This window comes from Monodelphis domestica, chromosome 6 (assembly GCF_027887165.1).
Source record: "Monodelphis domestica isolate mMonDom1 chromosome 6, mMonDom1.pri, whole genome shotgun sequence".
Lineage (NCBI taxonomy): Eukaryota > Metazoa > Chordata > Mammalia > Didelphimorphia > Didelphidae > Monodelphis > Monodelphis domestica.
Window position 1 is genome coordinate 72,746,604 of NC_077232.1, and position 21,346 is coordinate 72,767,949.

General features: G+C 34.8%; 1 protein-coding gene across 5 annotated transcripts in view; it reads left to right on the plus strand.

Moving 5' to 3' along the window:
• Window positions 1-21,346, plus strand: part of PCGF3 (polycomb group ring finger 3) — a 144,524-nt gene that overhangs the window by 83,496 nt on the left and 39,682 nt on the right. For all 5 annotated transcript variants that reach the window (XM_007496965.3, XM_007496963.3, XM_001366232.4 and 2 more), the window contains 4 exons: window positions 1,112-1,229; window positions 8,366-8,462; window positions 11,835-11,890; window positions 19,409-19,519. In XM_007496965.3, coding sequence (XP_007497027.1) covers window positions 1,112-1,229; window positions 8,366-8,462; window positions 11,835-11,890; window positions 19,409-19,519 — 382 coding nt within the window. The remainder of the gene's footprint in view (window positions 1-1,111; window positions 1,230-8,365; window positions 8,463-11,834; window positions 11,891-19,408; window positions 19,520-21,346) is intronic.

Below are 21,346 nucleotides of genomic sequence, written 5' to 3' on the forward strand. Positions count from 1 at the left end.
AAGTTTCATTCAGTTTTAAGGTTCTATAATTATTATGCCACACTGTGAAGATTCTTCTTGAGGCTATCTTTTAGGACTCTTCAACCATTATTAATTACTTTAGCCTGTAGTTCAATCACCTTTCTTTGCCTTGTGGTTGAATGATCTAGAGGTTCATAGATGACTTTCATATCTGGACTTGTTTGTTAAAGGTAGATGAAGGGAAATTTAAGGAGGAAAGTTTTTTAAGGGTTTATGAAATGTCATACTTTATAGGAAAGGAGACGAAGCAGCAAATAGGGAATGCCTGTTTTTCCTCCTGAACTAGTGTTTATTTTTTTACCCCCTCTAAACTAAATATTTCTGGACATAGTGATAATGGGTTTGATTTGTAAGAAGACCACTTTCCTTCTAAGAGGGGAAAGATGCATTTTCCTGCCATATAGCACCTTGATCATTACTAAGTGCCATTGGTCACAAGAGGATCAGAAAAGTATATGTGAATGGTTAAGTAAATGACTAAGTGTAAAAGTCATCTTCTCTGCAGTAGAAATCATTCTTCTAGCATATTTTACTGATGGCTTATTTATAGTCATTTTTGTATAGGAAAGAAAGCATGCAAACAAATTTCTGACATACCATTTAAATTACTCAATAGCTATAAATTTAAATTAAGCAACATTTAGATTAGTAACCTAAACACTATTCTTCAAGATATTGTGATAACATGAATAATTTCCAAAATTTATGGAAAAACATGAATCTTTTCTTAAATTGATGGGTTGGGAGGAGAAAGTTAATATTCTCACAGCTGTTTTTCCATATAAGACAGTTGCAGTTGATACAAGGAACAACTTTTAGTGTTCTTTTGCATTATAGCCCCAAAGATACCTCTTTTAGTATTGCCAAAAGAAGTTTGCTTATTTTTTCTGTGCTCAACTAAAATCTCTTTAGGTCTTTGTGATCAAGGACTCCAGCATACCAAGGCAATAGTGTTGAATTGAGATAGAGACAAAGTAAAGAATAATTTAAGTCATGTTTTAAACTGAATCACATATACACAGGGTGATCTTTTAATATTGTATACCATTTTTTTTAGATCTTAATTTTTTTTTCTTTTTTCCTCTTACAGACACCAAAGATGTTGACCAGAAAGATTAAGCTTTGGGACATAAATGCCCATATCACATGCCGCCTGTGCAATGGATACCTAATTGATGCTACCACTGTAACGGAGTGTTTGCATACCTGTATGTATAGAAGTTATTTTAGAATGTTAGAAATTTTAAAAAATTGAAGTGACATGGATATGCTCATTTCTTACTGAAGACCATTCTGTGCTGGAGATAATTAAGCCAAATATGAAAAAAAAACTATTCCATTTTAATCCCCAAGTATAAAGTAGGAGAACATAGAAAAGAAAAATAAAATTGATTTTATGGAATTTTAGTAGTAATTTGTAGCAGAAGCAGCAAATGGGAAAGTAAAAAATAATTAGCAGTACATTTTAAAAGTTATATAATGATAAGATTTGTCTTTATAATCATTACAACAATTTAGAAATTAGAAAAATTAAGTTGCTTGTATATAAATGGTAGGAGTTATAATGTATTAATTTTTTAAGAAATTAATTACCTTTGGTGTTTTAACAATTTCCAAATAAATTATGTATGAGAAAAAGCCAGCTGCAGGCAGTGGGACCAGTTAGTTATCCTAGTATAGAGCTGACACATTAGATAGAGCAGAAAGACCTAATTCTTAAAGCACTGCTTAATAGACATAGTCCTTTATTACTGAACCCATCAATAAAGAATCCTACATCCAAATTTTCTTTAAAATAGACAAATCTGTTGTATTAGAAAAACTACATATGCAGAATACTTTTGAACTGACAAATCCATCATCAGGAATAATTGTCACCTGTTTTAATGACTCTAGAGTAAAAATTGAGATCTCATTGACCCATGTGATGACAAGTGATCTTTTGATTTTTATTGATAAAAAGGGAAGCCCTCGTGAGGCTGACTTCTGTGATGGTCAAAATGAAAACTGTAGTCAAGGTAGAGGGACCCAGGATGTGCTGATAGAGACCAGCTCTATCAAATAATTGAAGGGACCCTAGGACAGGGTGGGGGAGATGAAAAAATGGGTTTTGAGATCAGGAGGGCCAGAGACAAGCTGGTAGCAAATCATAGCAAATGCCCCTGCTGTTTTCACACAGTCTTCACAATATGCTATTAAATGTTTGACAGCTTAGATATTAAAAGAAGGATGTAAAACAAACTTTTAAGTTTGATCTGCATTATTAAAGTTTTTGTCATCACTTTTTCAGTCCAGACAATAAATCAAGCCCATATCATAGTATTTGCCTTTTTCCAGTGTTTAAATGTGTAATTATTTCCCATATATAAATGTTCACACTGCAAACTGTGAATAGTCCTTTTTCTCTAATTACACCTAGCTCCATCACATTCCTGGTAGGAACACTAAAAGCTTCACATTGAGGAACAAGAAATAGGGTTCCTCCTTAAAGCAAACTTAAATAACCTAATTTTATTCAGTTTATTGCAGGTATCCATTAATATGTGAACATGGGAAATTAGTAGTCATACTTTAATTAGATCCAGAATCAACAAATTTCCTTTGGTTGACTATTGCACTTATTTATATAACACTTTACAGTTTACATAGGGCATTCCTCACCAACAACCCTATAAAACAAGCAGTGCAGGAATTATTTTGCTTTTCATGAAATATATTTTATAGATTAAATTCAACCCAAGTTTTCTCAGTTGACTTGAAAGTGACTTGGGCTAGTCAATAATATGTGAATAATCTGACTCCCATTTCCAATGTTCCTCCTCTTATATCATGCTGCTCCCAGGTTTAGGAGCTAAGAAAATTTATTAATATATTTAAAAGTATTTTTCAAATGTACAAAAAGCATACTTCAGATGTTAAAGCCTTTTCAGCATTTTAAAAACATTCACAGAGATTAGGAGGAAAAGAAAAGAAATTCAGCCTTATATTATTGTGTGACCTAAAACTCTAACCTCACAAATGACTGAAATTTTCTCTTATTGGGATTTTCTACTTTTCTGATATATGCAAGGGATGCTTTAAAGAAAGAGAGAAGTGTCCAATTCTAGGGTCTTTATTACCCTCTTTTATGTTCCTAAACAAATAGATGAGTAAGACCTGGGAAGAACCGTATAGAGATCCCTTATACACAAATAGAATGTTGGAATGCTAGGACAACCAGAAGTTTTTGAAATTGGGAATTGTTGGAACAAAACCATGAGTTTAGCACCTATGAAGTAAAGTATAGCTTGTGATGGGCTTCAGCAGGCCATAGCATTATGGTGAAATACAGTATTTTCCAGCTATAATGATATGCTACTTTAAGGAGCTCCCCCCCCCCCCTTTTTTTTTTTTGGCATGTCAACTGGTGACAAGAGGAGGGAGGTAGAAGCTGACCTGAGAATGCCCTTCCCCTAAGAAAAAACCACTTTCCTGACAATTTTTCTTGCATTGGGTGGAATCCAAAGACATGATGACACATCTCTTGCTTAATAAGAATCTTAACATGTACAATGTAATACAAAGTGCCACTCATTTTAGTTTACATTTATTTTGTTAGTAGTTACTATTAAAAATATTAGACAATGATAAAATTTATAAATGTTACTTAGTAATTGGTATTCAAGATTATTAAATTCTGGTTTAGACTTTTAAAAAATACTGACAAGATTAGATACCAAAGAACATGATAAATCTAAGGGGAGAGATGAAGCAGGAAATTGCTTTTGTGGATGATATAGAACCAGCTGTAAAACAGGGAACAAAGGGAGAAGCTGCCTGATTTGGTAGAAAGGACCCCAGACACCAAGAATCAGGATCCTCAGATTCTAATCCCATCTCATCTGCAAATCAGTTCAGTTCTCTGGAGTCCTTTGTGTTCATCTGGACAAGAATGGATAATTTAAAAGTTCTGCTTTAGCTGTCACATGAGTGGTGAAAGAAATAGGCACGTAGCACCTTTGGACCTCTTTTTATTAATAGTCTACAGGGGGAAATCAAGGGACATTTTAACATTTCCAAATGACACTAAGCATCATGAAATTACATCAGCAGAGATTAATTAAAAAGAGATTCAGGCTGAGTGGGTAGGTTAGTTTCATATTCTCATAATTTTAAAGTTGGTAGGGACTTTAGAGATTATCAAGTTCAGGGCTTCTAACCTTTTTTGTAATCCGTTAGTCTGTCTGGTGAAGCCTATGGACCTTGACTCAGAATAATATTTTTAAATATCTGGAAATAGGTATTACAAAGGAAATCAATAATATTAAAATATAGTTAACAAAATATTTATTAAAGTTCATAAACTTCAGGTTTAGAACCTCTGATCTTGTGCAACATGTTCATTTTATAGATTAAGAAACTGAGGCCCATAAGGGAAATGGCATCTTTCCATGGCCATGGAGCAAGTTTATGACCGTTAGAATCTAGGGCCTCTGACTTCTTGGTCAGTGTGCTTTTTTATTACATCAATCTCAAAGTTTAAGCAGAAACATTTTGTGATGAATAATTCAAATTACACTTGTAGGATGTTGTACTCTTGAGCTGTTAGAGGAATGGGAAACAGCACGGTATAGTGAAAGAGCCCTGAATTTGGGATTGAGAGCTGGATTCATATCTTTCTGAACCTTACTCACTGTGACCATAAAAGCAAATCATAAAACATCTCTCAGCTTTATTTTCTCCTTTGAGTGATGGTAATACTTGTATTACCTAACTCACAGGGTTGGTATGGGGAAGGTAATATGTAGATCCTAAAATTTTATGTAAATATTCATTATTGGCATTAAGTACATCAGTGCCTTCATATGTTTAGCACTGTGTTAAGAACTATCACTTATTGCCTAGGAATATCTTAGTTGATGCTAACATTTCCCTAAAGAGCTTCATCCAGTGTTCTTGTTAATTAAATGTGGTACAATCTGAAAGTATAGGAGTAAAAAGGGGTTAGAGTCATAGTTCATATCTCTCTATAAAGTAAATGATTGAGGCAGGTAGGTAGCACAGTGGATAGGGCACCAGGCCTGACTGACCTCAGGAAGACCTGGGTTCAAATTTGGCTTCAGACACTTCCTAGATGTGTGACTTTGGGCAAGTCACTTCCCTCCAATTGCAATTTCTTAGTTCTTACTGCTCTTCTGTCTTAGAATTGATATGAAGGCAGAAGATAAGGGTTAAAAAATAAAGTGAATTTTTATTTAGATCTGGTAAGATTAGATATATAACTATTAGGATTACTAGTGATTAGCATTAGTAATTAATATTAAATTATGATGATTGTGTCAATTAAGAACTTGATGTTTGCATATTGATTTTTGCTCATAAGAAAAAAATGTTTCGTTTTTAGGAATTTGTCACATATGAGTGCCTGCCAGACATAGCATATCAAAGATGACATTCATGTCTCTGAATTATCTAGTCTTTCTATGGATTTGTTCTATAATCCCTCCAAAATTAGCCAGGTAGAACAGACTCTAGAACCCATTGACTGACATTCCTAGTTTGATGATATGAGGATCACTTTGGTAGAGCAAAAAATACTCTAACTTTGAAGCTAAGCCAGGCTTGATTCTGTCACTTACTAGGACTAAATGAAGATAAATCATTTGACTACTCTATGCCTAGTTTTTTCTTCTGTAAAATGGGGATAATAATTCCATTGTTGAGATTTCTCAGCATTTATGTCTGTGCCAAGCACATGCTAAGTGTTGGGAATACAAAGAAAGAGAAAAGACAGTTCCTAGACTCAAGGAGTTTGATATATTAATGGAAGAGATAATAAGCAAATAAATGCATATAGGACAAATAGGAAATAATTCAGAAAGTCTGGTAAAAGCTTCTTATGGAATGAGGAGATTTGGGAAACTGTCTACCTCATTGGATAGAGAGCCAGGCCTAGAGAAGGAAGGTCCTGGATCAAATCTGACCTCAGACTCTTCCTAGCTGTGTAACCCTGGGTGTGAGTCACTTAACCAGTCTTCCTTAGAATCTAAGACAGAAAGTAAAGGTTGTTTAAAGGGGTAGGGGGTGGAGTCAGTTGACTATAAGATGAATATTAAATTCATTTTTATTCAGGTACCTATTCTAGGTACTACTGTGAGCACAGAAATAAAGATGAAGCACAGTTCCGTTAAGCAAACAAATAAATATAAGATTTTTTTGAAGACCAGAAGGTTGTAATGCAAGTGTTTCAGGAACTCTAAAAGTCTGTAGCTTTAGGGCAAAGATTAATCTTTTGTACAGTAGGCTCCTTTAGCAGTCTGAAACCTAGGGACTGCTTCTTAGAATCTTATTGTCAAATACATAAAACATAGGATTAGAAAGAAAACCAATTAGTCTGAAAGATGTTTTTGTTTTTTTCCTATCCAAGTTCATGAGTTTCCTGTCTTGAAACTTATAATCCCTACTTTAATGAAAGATTTACAGTCATATTGGACCCAAGGAACCCAAGTCATCGTAGGTTCCATTCAGCTACATGCAAAATTGGCCACAGTTCATAGCTTTAGTCAGAGGTATCAACTACCCACCCACAATACTAACCAGATTAAAATTTAATTGGGAAATATTTACCAAACTAAATAAAAATACAGTAAAACAAAGCGGTTTTCTTAGCCAATAATAGCCCTTAGGGATAAATTTCTACTTGAATTTTGATGCCACTGATACCACCTTTGTGCATTCTCTCCCCCTGCCCCCTCCGCCCCCTCCCCATCATCCTAATCATAGTAAGTAAACCACAGTGGGTCAAAAAGTAATTAGAAGTAATGCACCCTACTTTCTCTAGGGTTACAGGGGAAAAAAAAACTCAGGTATGGAGATTAGAGACAGGAAATTCTGTTAGACAACAGGTCTAGGCACTTGCAAATGGCCATATAGGGACAGTGCTGGAGAGCCTTGAACTTGGCTCCATTATACTAGCAACTGGCCTTTTGCCTTGGCTTTGCTGGAAAGCAGCTGCATCATGTAACTCAGCTGCTTTACAGTTCCTTTTATTGGACACTCTTAACTTGAGTGGGTAGCCAAGAACTACAAGTCTCATGGTCAGCAGGATTGATATTAATACTTCATATCAAGGTGACCCTGACAATTTCTCATGATAATAAGATCTGATATAAATACCCTTTAGCATCATGCCCAAATAAATACTTTTTAGTTTCATGCTCATACAAATTTACTTCTTAATAAACCCATTTGTTTTGATCCTTTATAATTTTAGCTTGTACTGCGATTTTTTTTTTTTGCATTATCTTAACTGAAAGGTAGATGTCACTGTTTAACTTTAGAATTTGGTTCTATAATCGTAAGTGTGGTATATTAAGAATTGTTAACATGCCAATGGATGATGTGTCTGAAGATTCTGGGAAACATCGATTTTTAAAATATTATGAAAGCCTACCTCCCACCCCCATTCTGTTGAAAGTAAAGTGGAAAAGGCCAGTGAAAATGTTTGTCTGGTAATTATGATAAGGAAAATAAAGCTCATTCAGATATAACTTTTGGTTGGTTATATTTTTAGATACTGGTGGAATAGCTTTCTTAAAATTATTTCAGTTGACTTTTACTCAGCTTTAACCAGTTCAGAGTATTCTGATGCCTGACTTCTTGAAGGTTAAGCCAGTATTGTACATGCCCTGGCCATAGCATATTAGATCTGACTACATAAGACCACATATTCTCCAAGGACCAGCATAGCTCCATGCCAAAAGGCCCTTCACCAGACAGTAGCTTCTGCAGACAAGCTACTCCAGTGTGAAGGAGATGGAAGCTTTTTCAGTGAACGAACTATTTAAGTCTTAAATTAGTTCAAAGGAAAGGTTATAACCTTTTAGTCTTGATCTAAATGAAGTTGCTCCTTAGAAATAATCTTATGATGAAAATGTTCAGATTGTGAAACTTAGATGCCATTATCTCATAGTCCTTGACACTTCCTCACACCCAAATCAGTTTTTCCCTTCTCTTCCATTTTTCACCTTTCATCTGCAAAGACAGAAACAGTTAAGCAAAGTAGATTGAGGGGAAGAGAGGAAGGCTTTGCTGTTGACACAAAGCCTTTTTTCCCCCACTCTTAGCTTGGAGATGGTAGTCAAATCACTCTGCCTGAAGCCAGGAACAAGGTAATCTATTCTGTATGTGAAAATTTAGTCATTAAACTTTCTAAATTTTTAGAAATATATTTTAAACTTTTCAGATCTTTAGAAAACACATGGCAACTTATTTGTAGGCACTTAAAATATTCATAATAGTATACATGAGCATTTTCTGATTTGAGAATTTAGTTTTCTAACTTTAAATATACTTTCAAAAACAGTCTGTAGAAGTTGCCTGGTAAAGTATTTGGAAGAAAATAACACTTGCCCTACGTGTAGAATTGTTATTCATCAGAGTCATCCACTGCAATACATTGGGTAAGTAGCCACTGTAATAGAAACATAAGGTATGAAAATCTCAGCGTATGAAAATAAGTTTCATATTGGGGTATAATAAAATTAGTCATGCTTTTAAAAATTTAATTGCATATTTGTCCAAGTCTTTTGTGTCTAATTATGTTAATTTGTAGTATTCTGTCCTGATGTGATTTAAAATACAGGTCTTCATGCATATGCCAAGTGTTTCTGTTCTAATGATTTTAAGGCATGTCTCTGTGGGCAATGATGACTATTCAGAGACATCATCACAGTCTCTTCCTTTAAAATGAAGTTCTCTCTGTTCATTTCCTACAAATATTGGTCCAAATGGAATAACAATATAAATTTGATTGAATTTCTAAGGGCGTTTTAGAATTTCATTTTTTAAAACAAATTGAAAAGAATTTATCTTATTTTTTGGAAATTAAATTTGATTTAGTTTTAATTTCCTGCTTATCATAATACTTTTAATTTTTATACAGTATTTAAAACTTAATGTAAAAGATGCAGTCAGTTCTCACCTCTTAGCTTTTTTAGAGAGGTGCACAACTAGATTCTTGTCTGCATTTAGGGCTGGCTTATTTTCTTATAGCCCAAAGAGTGGACAATTCTCAAAATTCTGTTCTTTATTCCTGGTCCTCCCTTCATATGGGGAATGATAAAGACAGTGTTTCACGTCAAAATTTACTCCTCTCTACAATTGGTCAGCATTTATCTAGTTCATGAGGTACAAGGGCAAGATTCATGAGACTCCTTCCTTCAGTTCCACAACCATTTACTAAATACAAGGCCCTAGAATGCAAAAAACAAAACTAAAAAGTCCTTAACTTTTCAAGTAACTTACATTCTGCTAAGGGGGTATCTAGCATGTTACAATAAGTATAAGTCAAGACACCACCTTGTGGTGTCATTGGTTCTCTTTGAAACAAAGGACAAATGATGATAACAACATGGAGCCAGAGCATTAATAACTGGAGATCCAGAAAGATTATAGAGGAGATGGTGGCCACTGAGCTAGATCTTAAGGGAAGAGAGGACCTTTGGATGATTAAGATGAAGGAGTGTATTCTAGACCTCTGGTAGAGTTTTTGTGAATGCCTAGAGGAAAAAGATATAATGGGGAATTTGGGGAATTGTCCATTTTTTAATAGAACAGAGAATGCCTTAAGAGAGAAGTGTAAGAAATAAAGCTGGAAAGATAGGTAGAAGCCATATTGATGGGGCTATTGAAATATTGCACTCAGAATAAAATTTACTTGGATGGACATAAAACATCAAGCTACAGTGATTATAAAGGTAATTTAATGAATGACTTGTAGGAATATTCTTAACAAATATATTGCCCATGTAGCACAAAAAAGGGAGAGGCTTAAAAAAAAATCTCTTATTTGAGAAAAGAGTACTATGAGCTCTACTGACAGTACTTCGCTTCTCTGGTCTAAACATCCAGCTCTTTGTATGGCATTCTGGTTACCCTACTCTTAAAACTTTTTAGCTTATCAATTTTATTTCTAAGATGTGGTTACCAGTACTGAACACAGAACTACCAATATAGTCTGATGGGGTAAAGTGTTCTGTCATTTTTCTTATTTGAGACTATGCCTTCCTTAATACAATCTGAGATGTCAGCTGTTTTGACTGCCATGTTACACTGTTGACTTATTAAGCTGTCCATTCAGATTCTACCCCAGTCTTTTTCTGATGAGTTGTTATCTAGCCATGCACCTTCCATCCTTTGCTTGTAAAGTTGGTTCTTTGAACTCCAGTGAGCAGAAATGGTTATTATGGTAGCAGAAGATGGATTTTAATAGATTGCACCAATATAGAAAATCTTTTTGAGTGTGAGTCCAGCAACTGACTCTCTTTTGCATTGGAGTACTAATGTAGTTTGCAAAGGTTTGTCTCCAAAGATTCGTGGCAGATGTTTTTTGGTCACATCTGCTCAAAGAAAACAATCTAGCATTGGAGAAGTTATAATTTACATTGTAGGAAAGGTTACACACACTGATACATTCACAAATCTTTGGACAGAAACTTGAAGTGATTTGTACATAAGTCATAGCAGGCCAGGATCTATATAACATAATCTTAGGAGATCAGCAGTAACCTTTGTGTTTCTTTAGAAAGACCAACGAAAGTTTTTTGTTTCAGGTTATTAGAGCCTGTTAACTAATAATAGCTTTATATTCCTATACAGGTTAATATGCTTATTAAAGTAGGAGATGGAGATGGAGGTGGAAGATCAATTCTTTTGTCTTTGCAAATTTTTAAAAAGTAAACCATTATCTCTCAGAAATTACAAAATTTCAAGAAAGCAAATCTGGAATATCATTGGTAGAGGAGTAAATTTGGACAAGGAAATTTAAAAAGAGGGAATAAAGAAAAAATAAGTCACTTTAAGAGAGTATAAATTTATAAACACAAATGTTTTATTCTGGCCACCAAGCCTTTTTTTGAGAGGAAAAAGGGAGAGTTTGCCCAGTATATATCCTGCCTTTCTAGAAAGCCATCTCATTTATATAAAACAAAAGGATATTTTTAAAGAAATGAAAATGAAAAAAAAGCAGAGGAAAAATTAGTGAAACATCAACACATCAAAAAATATGGATGTGTTAAATATTATAAAAATAGGGACATGTGTTAAACTTTACCAAAGAGTAACCCTCATTGCTGCTGAAATTAAATACCAATTAGTGTCTTTTACCCTAGACAACCGTAGAGTCTTTCTTAGGTAGAAGTGACAGGTCATTAGATCATGCAGAAAAACATCTGTTGTACTGCTGTCTTGCCAGTGGTATTAGAAAACTGTCAACTCAGGGCATACTTACTGGTGCTTATACTTTAATACTAGGAATTATGGTAGGGCCTTTGAGGAGGTGCCTTTTAACTCCTGATATATATGATATTATGATTCTATATTATTTTAAGACCATTTCTTTTTCTCCTTTCAGAACTCAAAATAACTTATATAGATAATTTAAATGGTCTTTCATGTTTTTATACTTTACCATAACCTGACAGTTTTTATGTATATATGATCCCTAACTTATGTAATGTTTTATGTTCACTTAACAAAATGAATTCTGAACAAATTGTGACTTTTATTAAAAACACAAATGTATTAATAGAATTTATCTTAAAAAAACCAAACAAAACCAAGATACATAATATATGCAATTGGATTCCTCTGCAGTGTAAAACTACTTCCAAATAGAATTAAGTTAGCACTCTTCCAAGAATATCAAACCTTTGTGGTGTTTTGTATTGTTTAATGCAAGACAGAAAAATAAATTTAAAAAGAATACTTCAAGTGGCATCTTAATATAATTTCTGATTTTTTTAAATTGTAATTGTAATTTTTTTTTTTGCCAGTCATGACAGGACAATGCAAGATATTGTTTACAAATTGGTACCAGGCCTCCAAGAAGGTAAGTCTTAGTATGTCAAAATTAGCTATAAAATGGATGTATCACTAAAAACAGCAATGCCATGGAATTTCCTTCCTCTCCTGTTTTTTCTCTTAAAATACTACAGTCATATGTCCTTCAAATCTCTTAACTGTTAGGTGGATTTTTTTTTTAAACCTTTGATCATTTGACATTTAGTCAGAACTTAACACTTTCCCACCCTGATATACCTTGTATTCTATCCCTTTCCCCATTTCTACTGAAAGACCTTATTTGTGAGACCCTTTTATATGCACAACAATGGTCTTATTTGGGCTTCTTTTGTTCTTTCTGCCTTCTACCAACTCTGTGTGTGTGTGTGTGTCTGTCTATAAGCCTGCCTTATTGTATTCTTCAACTAACAAACATTTATTAGGGGCTTACTGTCTGCCAGGGATTGTGTGATGTGCAAGAAAGTTCCTGTGTTAGGGAGTTACAATATATTAAACATGATAACCTGGGGGAAACTAACAATTAGGAGTGGAGGTGGAGTTCAAAGAAATCTTTTTGAAGGAAGCAGTTGAGCTGAGTCTTGAAGAATTTTAGAAATTTTATGAGGCAAAGGTGAGGAAAGAAGTATGTTGTAGGCTTGGAGAACAGTTGTATGAAGGCATGGAGATGGGAAGCAGAATACTGAGTCTGAAGAACATTAAGTAAGTCAGTATAGCTTGAATATAGGGAACATATAGTGGTGAGGGGGAAGATTAATAGGAAATATGCCAAGAAAGATAGATTATAGACAGATTGTGAAGGGTCTTAAATTCCAAATAATAATTTGTCCTTTATCCTAGAGGCAAAAGAAGGCATGGAGCTTCTTTAGTAGGGTAAATGTCATGGTGTTAGACATAGATTTATTAAAAAATTTATTTTAGCAAGTATGTGGAGACTGTATAGTAGAGCTATTGAACTGTAAATTCCTTAAAGGCACACATATAGGATGTGTTATGTAAGACCTAATATTGTAGATACTTAATAAATGTTTGTCTTTTCAAAGACAGAGTGTTAAGTATATAAATATGGTCCACCAAGGTACATGGTACAAATAGGTCTGATCGTGTCACTCTTCTACTCAGTAAACTCTAGTGACTTCCTGTTGCTTCTAAGAGCATATACAAAATGCTTTTTTGGGCATTCAAACCCTATCTCTTACTCCCTGACATACTGTTCGATTCAGTGACATTGGCCTCCTGGATGTTCCATGAAGAAGACACTCCATTTCTCTGTCCCCCGTGCCTTTAACACTTTCCCCCTTGGTTTTTGACTGTTGATTTTTTGGCTTCCTTTAAGTTCCAATTTAAATCCCACCTTCTCCAGGAAAAGCCTTCCCTAACCCTTATTAATTACAGTACTTTCATTTTAATGATTTCCTGTTTATCCTGTCCATAGCTTACTCTGTATGTATTTGTTTGCACATTGTCTCCTCCATTAGATTGTAAACTCTTTGAAGGCAAGGATTCTCTTTTGCCTCTTTTTGTATCTTCAGTGCTTAGCCTAGTGGCTGGTATATAATAGTGCTTAATAAATGTTTATTTAAAGGGGTTGAAGATAGGGCAAGAAGGATAAGGATTAAGAAAAAAGACTATTATATTTGGCACAAAGGAGAGATTATTTGGGTCCTTTGAGAGAACATTTTCAGCAGAAGGAGACAGAATTCAGTTCATTAGGAATAAGTATTAAAAAAATTGAAGGTATTAGGAGGCTATTTTTTCATGAAATTTTTCAGTGCAACTTGCATGGTAGATGTGGGGACATTTGAATACTTGGGTTGGTAGGTGGAAAAGAGTCATTAAGAAGGGAAAGACTGGATTTATGAGAGCACTAATGAGGACTTGCAGAGAGAAGATGAATGAGAGGATGGGTGAGAATGAATTGATGCAGCAAATCTCTGGAGGAGGCAGCCTGGCAAGGAATTAAAGCTGTGGTTAGCCTTGGCAAAGCTCAAGGAACAGAGCCAGTCTGGTGCAGTGGATAGAATTCTAGGCCTGGAGATTGAAATATCCTGATGCAGATTCCATCTCTTATATTTGCTAGTCATATGAACCTTAGTGCTTACCTGCTAAGTCATAACCAGGATATGATCTGCCTACATTTGGTGGAGGAAGTTCCCACACCAGAAGTCCCCAACAGCTACTTATCATTTGCCCATGGAATCAGTATAGTGTCTTCCTTTGAGACTAGAAGGAAGGAGGAGAAAATCAAGAGAAGTTTTTTTAAAAAGGGAGAAGTAAAAATGTTGACGTTTTGAAAAAGTTTAGAGGGAAAAGTATTAAGGAATCTTAGTTCTTAATTTTCTCAGGGAAGTGGAAAGCAAAGCCATTTGTATTTGAGGAAAGCTGTGGAGTTGGAGGATTGATGAGAGAAAAAGGTTTGGAATTCCCTTCAGGGGGTGGAGTAGAGAACAGGGAATCAGTGATTGCATAAAAAGATTACTAAAAAGAAGTGAAGATTTATGTGAGCTCTATTATTTTATGACAATAGGCATGTTTGGAAGTGGATCTTATCCCAGAATATAAGTTTATTCTAATTTCATACTAAGGATTTCAATACCTTGCTTCAGCTGTCTTCTCCCTTTCCCTCTGTGCTGCCTTCTCCATACATCCTGCTGATCCTTGCCCATTGATGAGTTCCTCCCATAAACCTCCATTTTGAAGAAGGGCCCAACAGTCCTTCCCTCTCTGGGTTTTACTACTGTACTCCCATGCCACTACTTTCTCCTTCTCCTATCTGTTGCTTTTCAACTCCTTTTTTATATGTTATCTGTTGAGATGAGTGAGGAGCGGGCATTATATGTCTATTCTTTTGGCAGTCCAGATGTACACATTTCAGAGCTATTCTCAATCCCAGGTGGGAAAATCTACTTCACTAACATAAGAGAGACTTATTAAATGGATGTGTCTTATTTTGAGGAGAAAGAAAAGACGTTTTAGAATAGGAATTTTCCTTTAATTATCATTTTTGGAATTTGGAGAGAGAAGAAATGATCACCTTGGGACTCATTCACTCAGCCTTTCAGTACTAATGGCCTAATAACAATAGTATTTCCACTCCCCCAGCTTTTGTCAGCTGGCCTGTAAAATAGTGGTGATGTTTTTGCCCTATTAATTTGTAATTAGAGAAGTGTGTGGTAGTTAGCAGCAAAGGTATTCATGTTTTTGATGTCTAGATCATTATTTTATGTCTTTTAGACCTTCTTCAGTATGACCAAGAGTATAAACTTCTCAATTTTTATGGCATAGTTTCAGGACTTTTTGTAATTTTTTCTTGGTTCAAGTGAAATCAGAACCGTGTGTGTGTGTGTGTGTGTGTGTGTGTGTGTGTGTGTGTGTGTGTGTTATATACATATATGTATATATGATGTATATATTCCAATAGGTCACTCATTCCATTTAAAAACACTTCATGGAGTACCAGGTGAGCATCATTAAACCTGAATTGTGTTTAAATGGAATCTACTTTAGAAGAGAGAATATTACTTCCTTTTTGGGGGTCTACCTTAGGCTCTTACATCTCTCCTCCAGACATAGAAGCCTGGCATCAGTCTTGCACCCTAAAATACAAACGTAGGAAGATCAAAATCATCAATACTCAACCAAATTCAGAACATTTCTGTTAAATAGATTGACTGCTTTATGAACTGGGATTTGTGAAGACATCTGTTCTACAGAATCTTTCATTTCATCAAATTCCTTTGAGCCAGATCAGCAAAGCTCTGTAACTATGAACCATCTGCTAGAACAGGAAAATTATTCTACTCAGTAGAATGCATTGTTAAATTGGTGTTCATTAAATAGGATTTTACCTGTATTATTCGGCAGTCAAGCCTAGTGGCAAAGGATTCAATTCTTGTACATATTGAAACACAGTCTTAGTAATAATATACTCTATGTCTCTACCCACCCAGAACTATTGTTTTGAAGCCAGTCTCTTGAGATAGTAGCCAGTACCATTTGGAAGTTTTCTTAGGAATAGATGAGAAAGTGCCCTATCTTTAAAATTCAGTCTTTTTTGCTGTTCTTGCAACGTTTCCATGAATTATGTGTTAAACCTTTGGCACAGATTCAGCAACTCTCTATGGCTGCGGCTAATTGTAATTCCTTATGAGGTCAAAAGGACAGAACACAGCATAAGTAGAGGTAGAGAGTACATATCTAATGGGTAGCCAGAAATGAACTTTATTACCTAAAAGAAGTCCCTAGGCAACAAGAATTGACTGGACTGTGATCGGAACCCATACAAATCACAAAAGAATAACAATGAATACAGGGTCTGACCAACACCAAAGAACCATCTTTTACATGCCAAGGTTAAGAACTAAGCTCAGCAAGGTGAATAAGTTGTACCAAAAATCTTCTTTTCTAGGCATTATCTACATTTGGCTTTGCTCTCCTGTGGGGGTTCCAGGTTTCCTAAGGCCATGTTTTGCCCATTTCCCCAAAGATTCTGTTTTGGTTTGTTTTTGTTTAATTCTTAAAATCTTGAAGTCTTAGAATAATTACTATGTAGGTCAAAGAGCTGTAAGGGTCAAGCAATTGGGATTAATTTACTTGCCCACAGTCAAAGTTAGGAAGTGTCTTGAGGACAGAATGGAACGCAGGACCTCCCAATTTGAAGCCTGGTGTTCTATCCATGTAGCCATCTACTGTCTCTGTTCCAATGATTCTTGACTTAGGAGGTAGGGGAAAAAGATCCAGCAGAAGGGAGGTAGAAGGTATGTGACACTCAGTAACTCTTCAGAGTCTTCAGTATCTATTCTTACCCTTAAAGGCTTTATAGCCATCAAATTATAGCTGACATCCATTTGTCTTTCTCAGTGGGGAAGGGAGTGAAGTAGTAATTTCACCATATTATTTCTCCACAGATTTATATTTTTAAAAAATATTATCTTTTATATCATCTGCATAATTATTTTCTTTTCTGGTCTCAGGGAACTATTCTGTATAACAAAGTATAAAAAAGAAAGGGGGAAATTTTAGTAAAACAAACCAACACATCAAATGGAATCTAACAGTCTTATGTAGTTATCTATACCCATATGTCTTTTGTGATAGCCTCTGTTTGGTTAAGAATTCTTCTCTGTGGCTGGCATAGCTGTAAAAGGTTCTCTTAATTTTCAGTGGTATGATCTTTAATATTCAGGGCATATTCATTTTTAGTTTGTTGTAACAAGTGGTGTAAGATGTTGGTCTAAAGCTAATTTCTGACCAACTTTTCTAACTTTCTCCACATTTTTTGTGAAATAGAATTTTTCTTTGAGTAATTTATGTTCTCAGCCTCATAGAACACTGAGTTATTAAATTCATTTTTCTTCTTTCTTATCTAGACTATTCTACTAATCCTGCTTTTCAAGTTTTTAAAAACTAGAGCCAGATTAAATACTTTGATTTATTATTGCCTTAAAGTATTATCCAAAGACTGATGAAGAGTCTTTTCAAATTGAATTCATCTTCCAAGCTGTGCTCTTGACTTTAATCCTTGAGCTGCTGCCAGAAGTTACCTTGAAGCCCATTATTGAATATCAGCTTAAATTTTCTTATGGAAGACCTTAGTCCCAGTGCTGTTGTAGATTTCCATCTGTAAACCCTCCTTTTACCAAAATACTTAAGGGTAAATTTATTCTTCTACTAATCATTGTATTATTTTGGTCTATTGTATCTCTTCCCATTATCTTTCCCCTCTTCCCCAACCATATTCTATTCCAAGAGAATTGTCCTTAGACAGTTGCAGATAATTTTCTTTTTATTTAGTGAGACATACCGGTTATCACTTATATGATCAGGTTTTGAATTCCTTTCAATTTCGGTTTGGGTTTTAAAAATCATAGAATTTTAGAACCGAACCCTTTTTTAAATGGGTCATTTATTATATGTTCCAGTTTCTAGTTCTTTTTCTTTTTTCTTTGATATTTGGTCTTTACTGTGGCAGACAGAATCTATTTGCTAAGTGTTAGGGTATGCTTTGGGCTATTTCTTCATCAAACCTACAACTGGGTCCTATCCTCATCACTTTGCCTCCACCCTTTTTAAGGAACACTAACTACCAAAATTCAGCATCTAGGTGAAAGCTGCAATTTGAACTCCCAGTTTTATGAGGATTTGTCCAAATCTTAATTGCTTTCTATCAATGTACCCACCAGTTTACCAGCTGATGTACCAGACACCTCTATAAAGGTTTATTAACTAGCTACTTGTTTCTATTAACCCTTTTTTACTGACAGTGTAATATGTATTTGTGTGTATGTGTAGCCATCTTTCTCTGAACATGCATTACTGATATTTTAAAATTAATAAAATAGATTAAAAGAGGAAAAGGTTCTAGATTATTATTAAAATTCTTTATGTTGCAACTTTATTTTTTTAACTGTTTACTTGCTTTTGATCAGCTGAGAAACTGAGGTATGATTATTAGGTAGATGCCTAAGAGCAAGCTTTTTATCACTACAACAGTAAGCTTATTTGAGCCATTTAGATTCTAACTTTGCATTCTCCTAAATTTGCCAGTGGATAGAAATATTTACCAACATCCACATAAAGTACATTTTTAGAACAGTAAGTTTACTGTAGATGACTTTATTTATTAAACATCAAAACAAAGCAAAGGGATGAATGAAAAACGGGGACACCTGATAATTCAAATGCCGTCTGTTACATACCCCCGAATAACTGGATATTGAATAAATAAATATACATTAATATATATAAAGTTGACAGCTTTTGAGTTGTCTGAAATTTTAGTCTCAAGTGAATGTTAAGGGCTGATGATGTTACAGTAATAATTTGCAAAAAAAGATTAGAAAGAATAGAGTTTAGCCTGTAAATTACTATGTTTAAGAGGATATTTAATTGTTCTGATTGAATGGGGTGACACAGAAGAAGGTTGGTAATAGTTGTTTTTAACAAACATCTGTTTATCTCTTATATTTCTAGTTAACACTTTAGTTTCAGTTCACTTAGTTAACACTTTAGTTTCAGCTGTTTCAGTTATCTGAACTATTAGGTAAACTACATGGATGGCCAAGAGGTAGAGTTTGTGGACATTAGATTGGAAGCATTTAATTTCAGAACTGAAAGATGGATGGGATCATCCAGATCATTCCCTTCATGTTATAGTTGAGAAAACAGGCCTAGAGAGGGGAAGAGGTTTGATTGTGGTACCACGATATATTTTAATATATATATATATATATATATATATAATATTATAACTATATTATTATTCTTATTTAGAAAGGCTTGCTGGTTATTTTGTATAATCAGGCATTGATTTTGTTCAGCACCTCTTGTGACTGGAGTGACTGAATCAAGTTTTCAAGATTGGAACTCTTGGCTCCAAGTCCACATTATCTCTCTCCATTTGGACAATAAATTGCTATAGGAATGATTAGTTTTCTTTGACAGTTCTGTTTTTGTATGAGATTTTACTATTGATGGTATAAAATTTTAATATGATAAAAAACATTCTATTGGCATTGTTAAAATAAAAGGTAAATGTTGTTTTTAATAGCGGAAATGAGGAAACAGAGGGAATTCTATCACAAATTAGGCATGGAAGTGCCTGGAGACATCAAAGGGGAGACTTGCTCTGCAAAGCAGCACTTAGACTCACATCGGAATGGTAAGTCAACTTTCTAACTAGTTATTGTGGAGACCAATATTAGTAATAGTCTCTAAACTCTGTTAAAAGAGTTACTTGGTTCAGATTCTGTGCTTAAGCAGTCTATTCTAATGTAACTTTTATTTCTTTGAACATTTATGGTTGTATGCATCCCCATGAATATTGGTACAAATAATGATGAAATATTTTTTCACAAAGGTCAGGAAATATTGAGATTGTGGATAAGAAGATTTTTTTACTTTGGAATCCATTTTCCACATAGAAAATGAGGAGGCGGGGCAGCTGGGTAGCTTAGTGGATTGAGAGTCAGGCCTAGAGATAGGAGGTCCTAGGTTCAAATCTGACCTCAGACACTTCCCAGCTGCGTGACCCTGGGCAAGTCACTTAGCCCCCATTGCCTAGCCCTTACCACTCTTCTGCCTTGGAGCCAATACACAGTATTGACTCCAAGATGGAAGGTAAGGGTTTAAATTTAAAAAAAAAAAAAAAAAGAAAATGAGAGAGAAACAATTGGGATTTTGTCAGAGCATATATCCCAGGAAAAGGATATGCTGAGGAAATGCATAGAAATGGGTGTGGGAGTGGCAGGTATTCCCAGAGAACATTGTAACACTTTTGGCATCTATTATACCTAAGTTCTTGTACCCTTTGTGTTTGAGCCAATATAAAATAACAGTCCCAAGCTTTCTGGGAATAGAATTGTGTTTTTCAACTGGTTCAGGTGATTTTACCTTTTAATATTCACATTTCCTTAATTTCATTGATCTCTGAATTCCAAATTGTGGCATTAAGACCTTTGGATTTCCTGCTCCCTGAACTGATTCAACTTCCTAGTTTCAGATATCTCTTGTATTCAACTATTCCTTGTCCTACTTCCTGCCCACACTTTCTGTCATCTTAGTGTTACCTCTAGCCACCTTGGTTATTAACCCATTTGCCTTTCTCTTTTATGCCATACCTACACAGACAGACTGACAGACACATACACACACACACACTTCAATTCTATGGGACCTTGGAAATCATCTAGTTCTAACCAAACCTGAATAAAAATAACTATACTCAACGAGTGGAAATCTAACCTTTGTCTAAAGACCACAAGTTCAGAGTAGCCCACTACCTCCTAAGGTAGCCAACCCACTGCACTTTGAGATTTTGCTTAATTGTTGAGAAGCTTTATCTTGCATTAGAATAAATTTACCTCTTTGTAACTTCTACCCATTTTTTTAATATAGTTTAGGCTTCTGAGAAAAAATCTAGTCTAATCTTTCCAGGTAATAATACTTCAGAACAGTGTTCACCTCCTCTTTTAATTTCTGTGGGCCACACCTTCAGTTCTGTTAGCTCATCCTTGTATAGGAATTCAACATGAGACCCGTAATCATCCCAGTGACTCTCTTCTGGATACTCTAAGCTTATAAACACCCTCCCTAAAATATGCCTAGAATTGTACATAGATAGCATTCCAGATATCTGATCAGGGCAGAAGACAGTGGAACTGATTACTGTCACCTCCCTGATCCTAGGTACAATCCCTCTGTTAACATTCTTCAGATCATAGTAGTGTTTTCTAGGGTTTTTAACAAAGAGAATAGCAAATTAAGAAATAATAAATCAAAATAAAGTCATTAAATAGACATGAAAAATATCTGTTCTTTTTCAGAGTGACTGGCACTTGTTCTTTCTAACTTCAACCTTAACTTTAGCTCTCATAATCTAGTATGGTCCATACTGATCCTCTCTAGGCACAAACAAATCATTCTTCTGTTCCATGGCCCCAAATGAAAATGGTTGCTTCTGTTTAGAACAGAATTTCCAATTTATGGA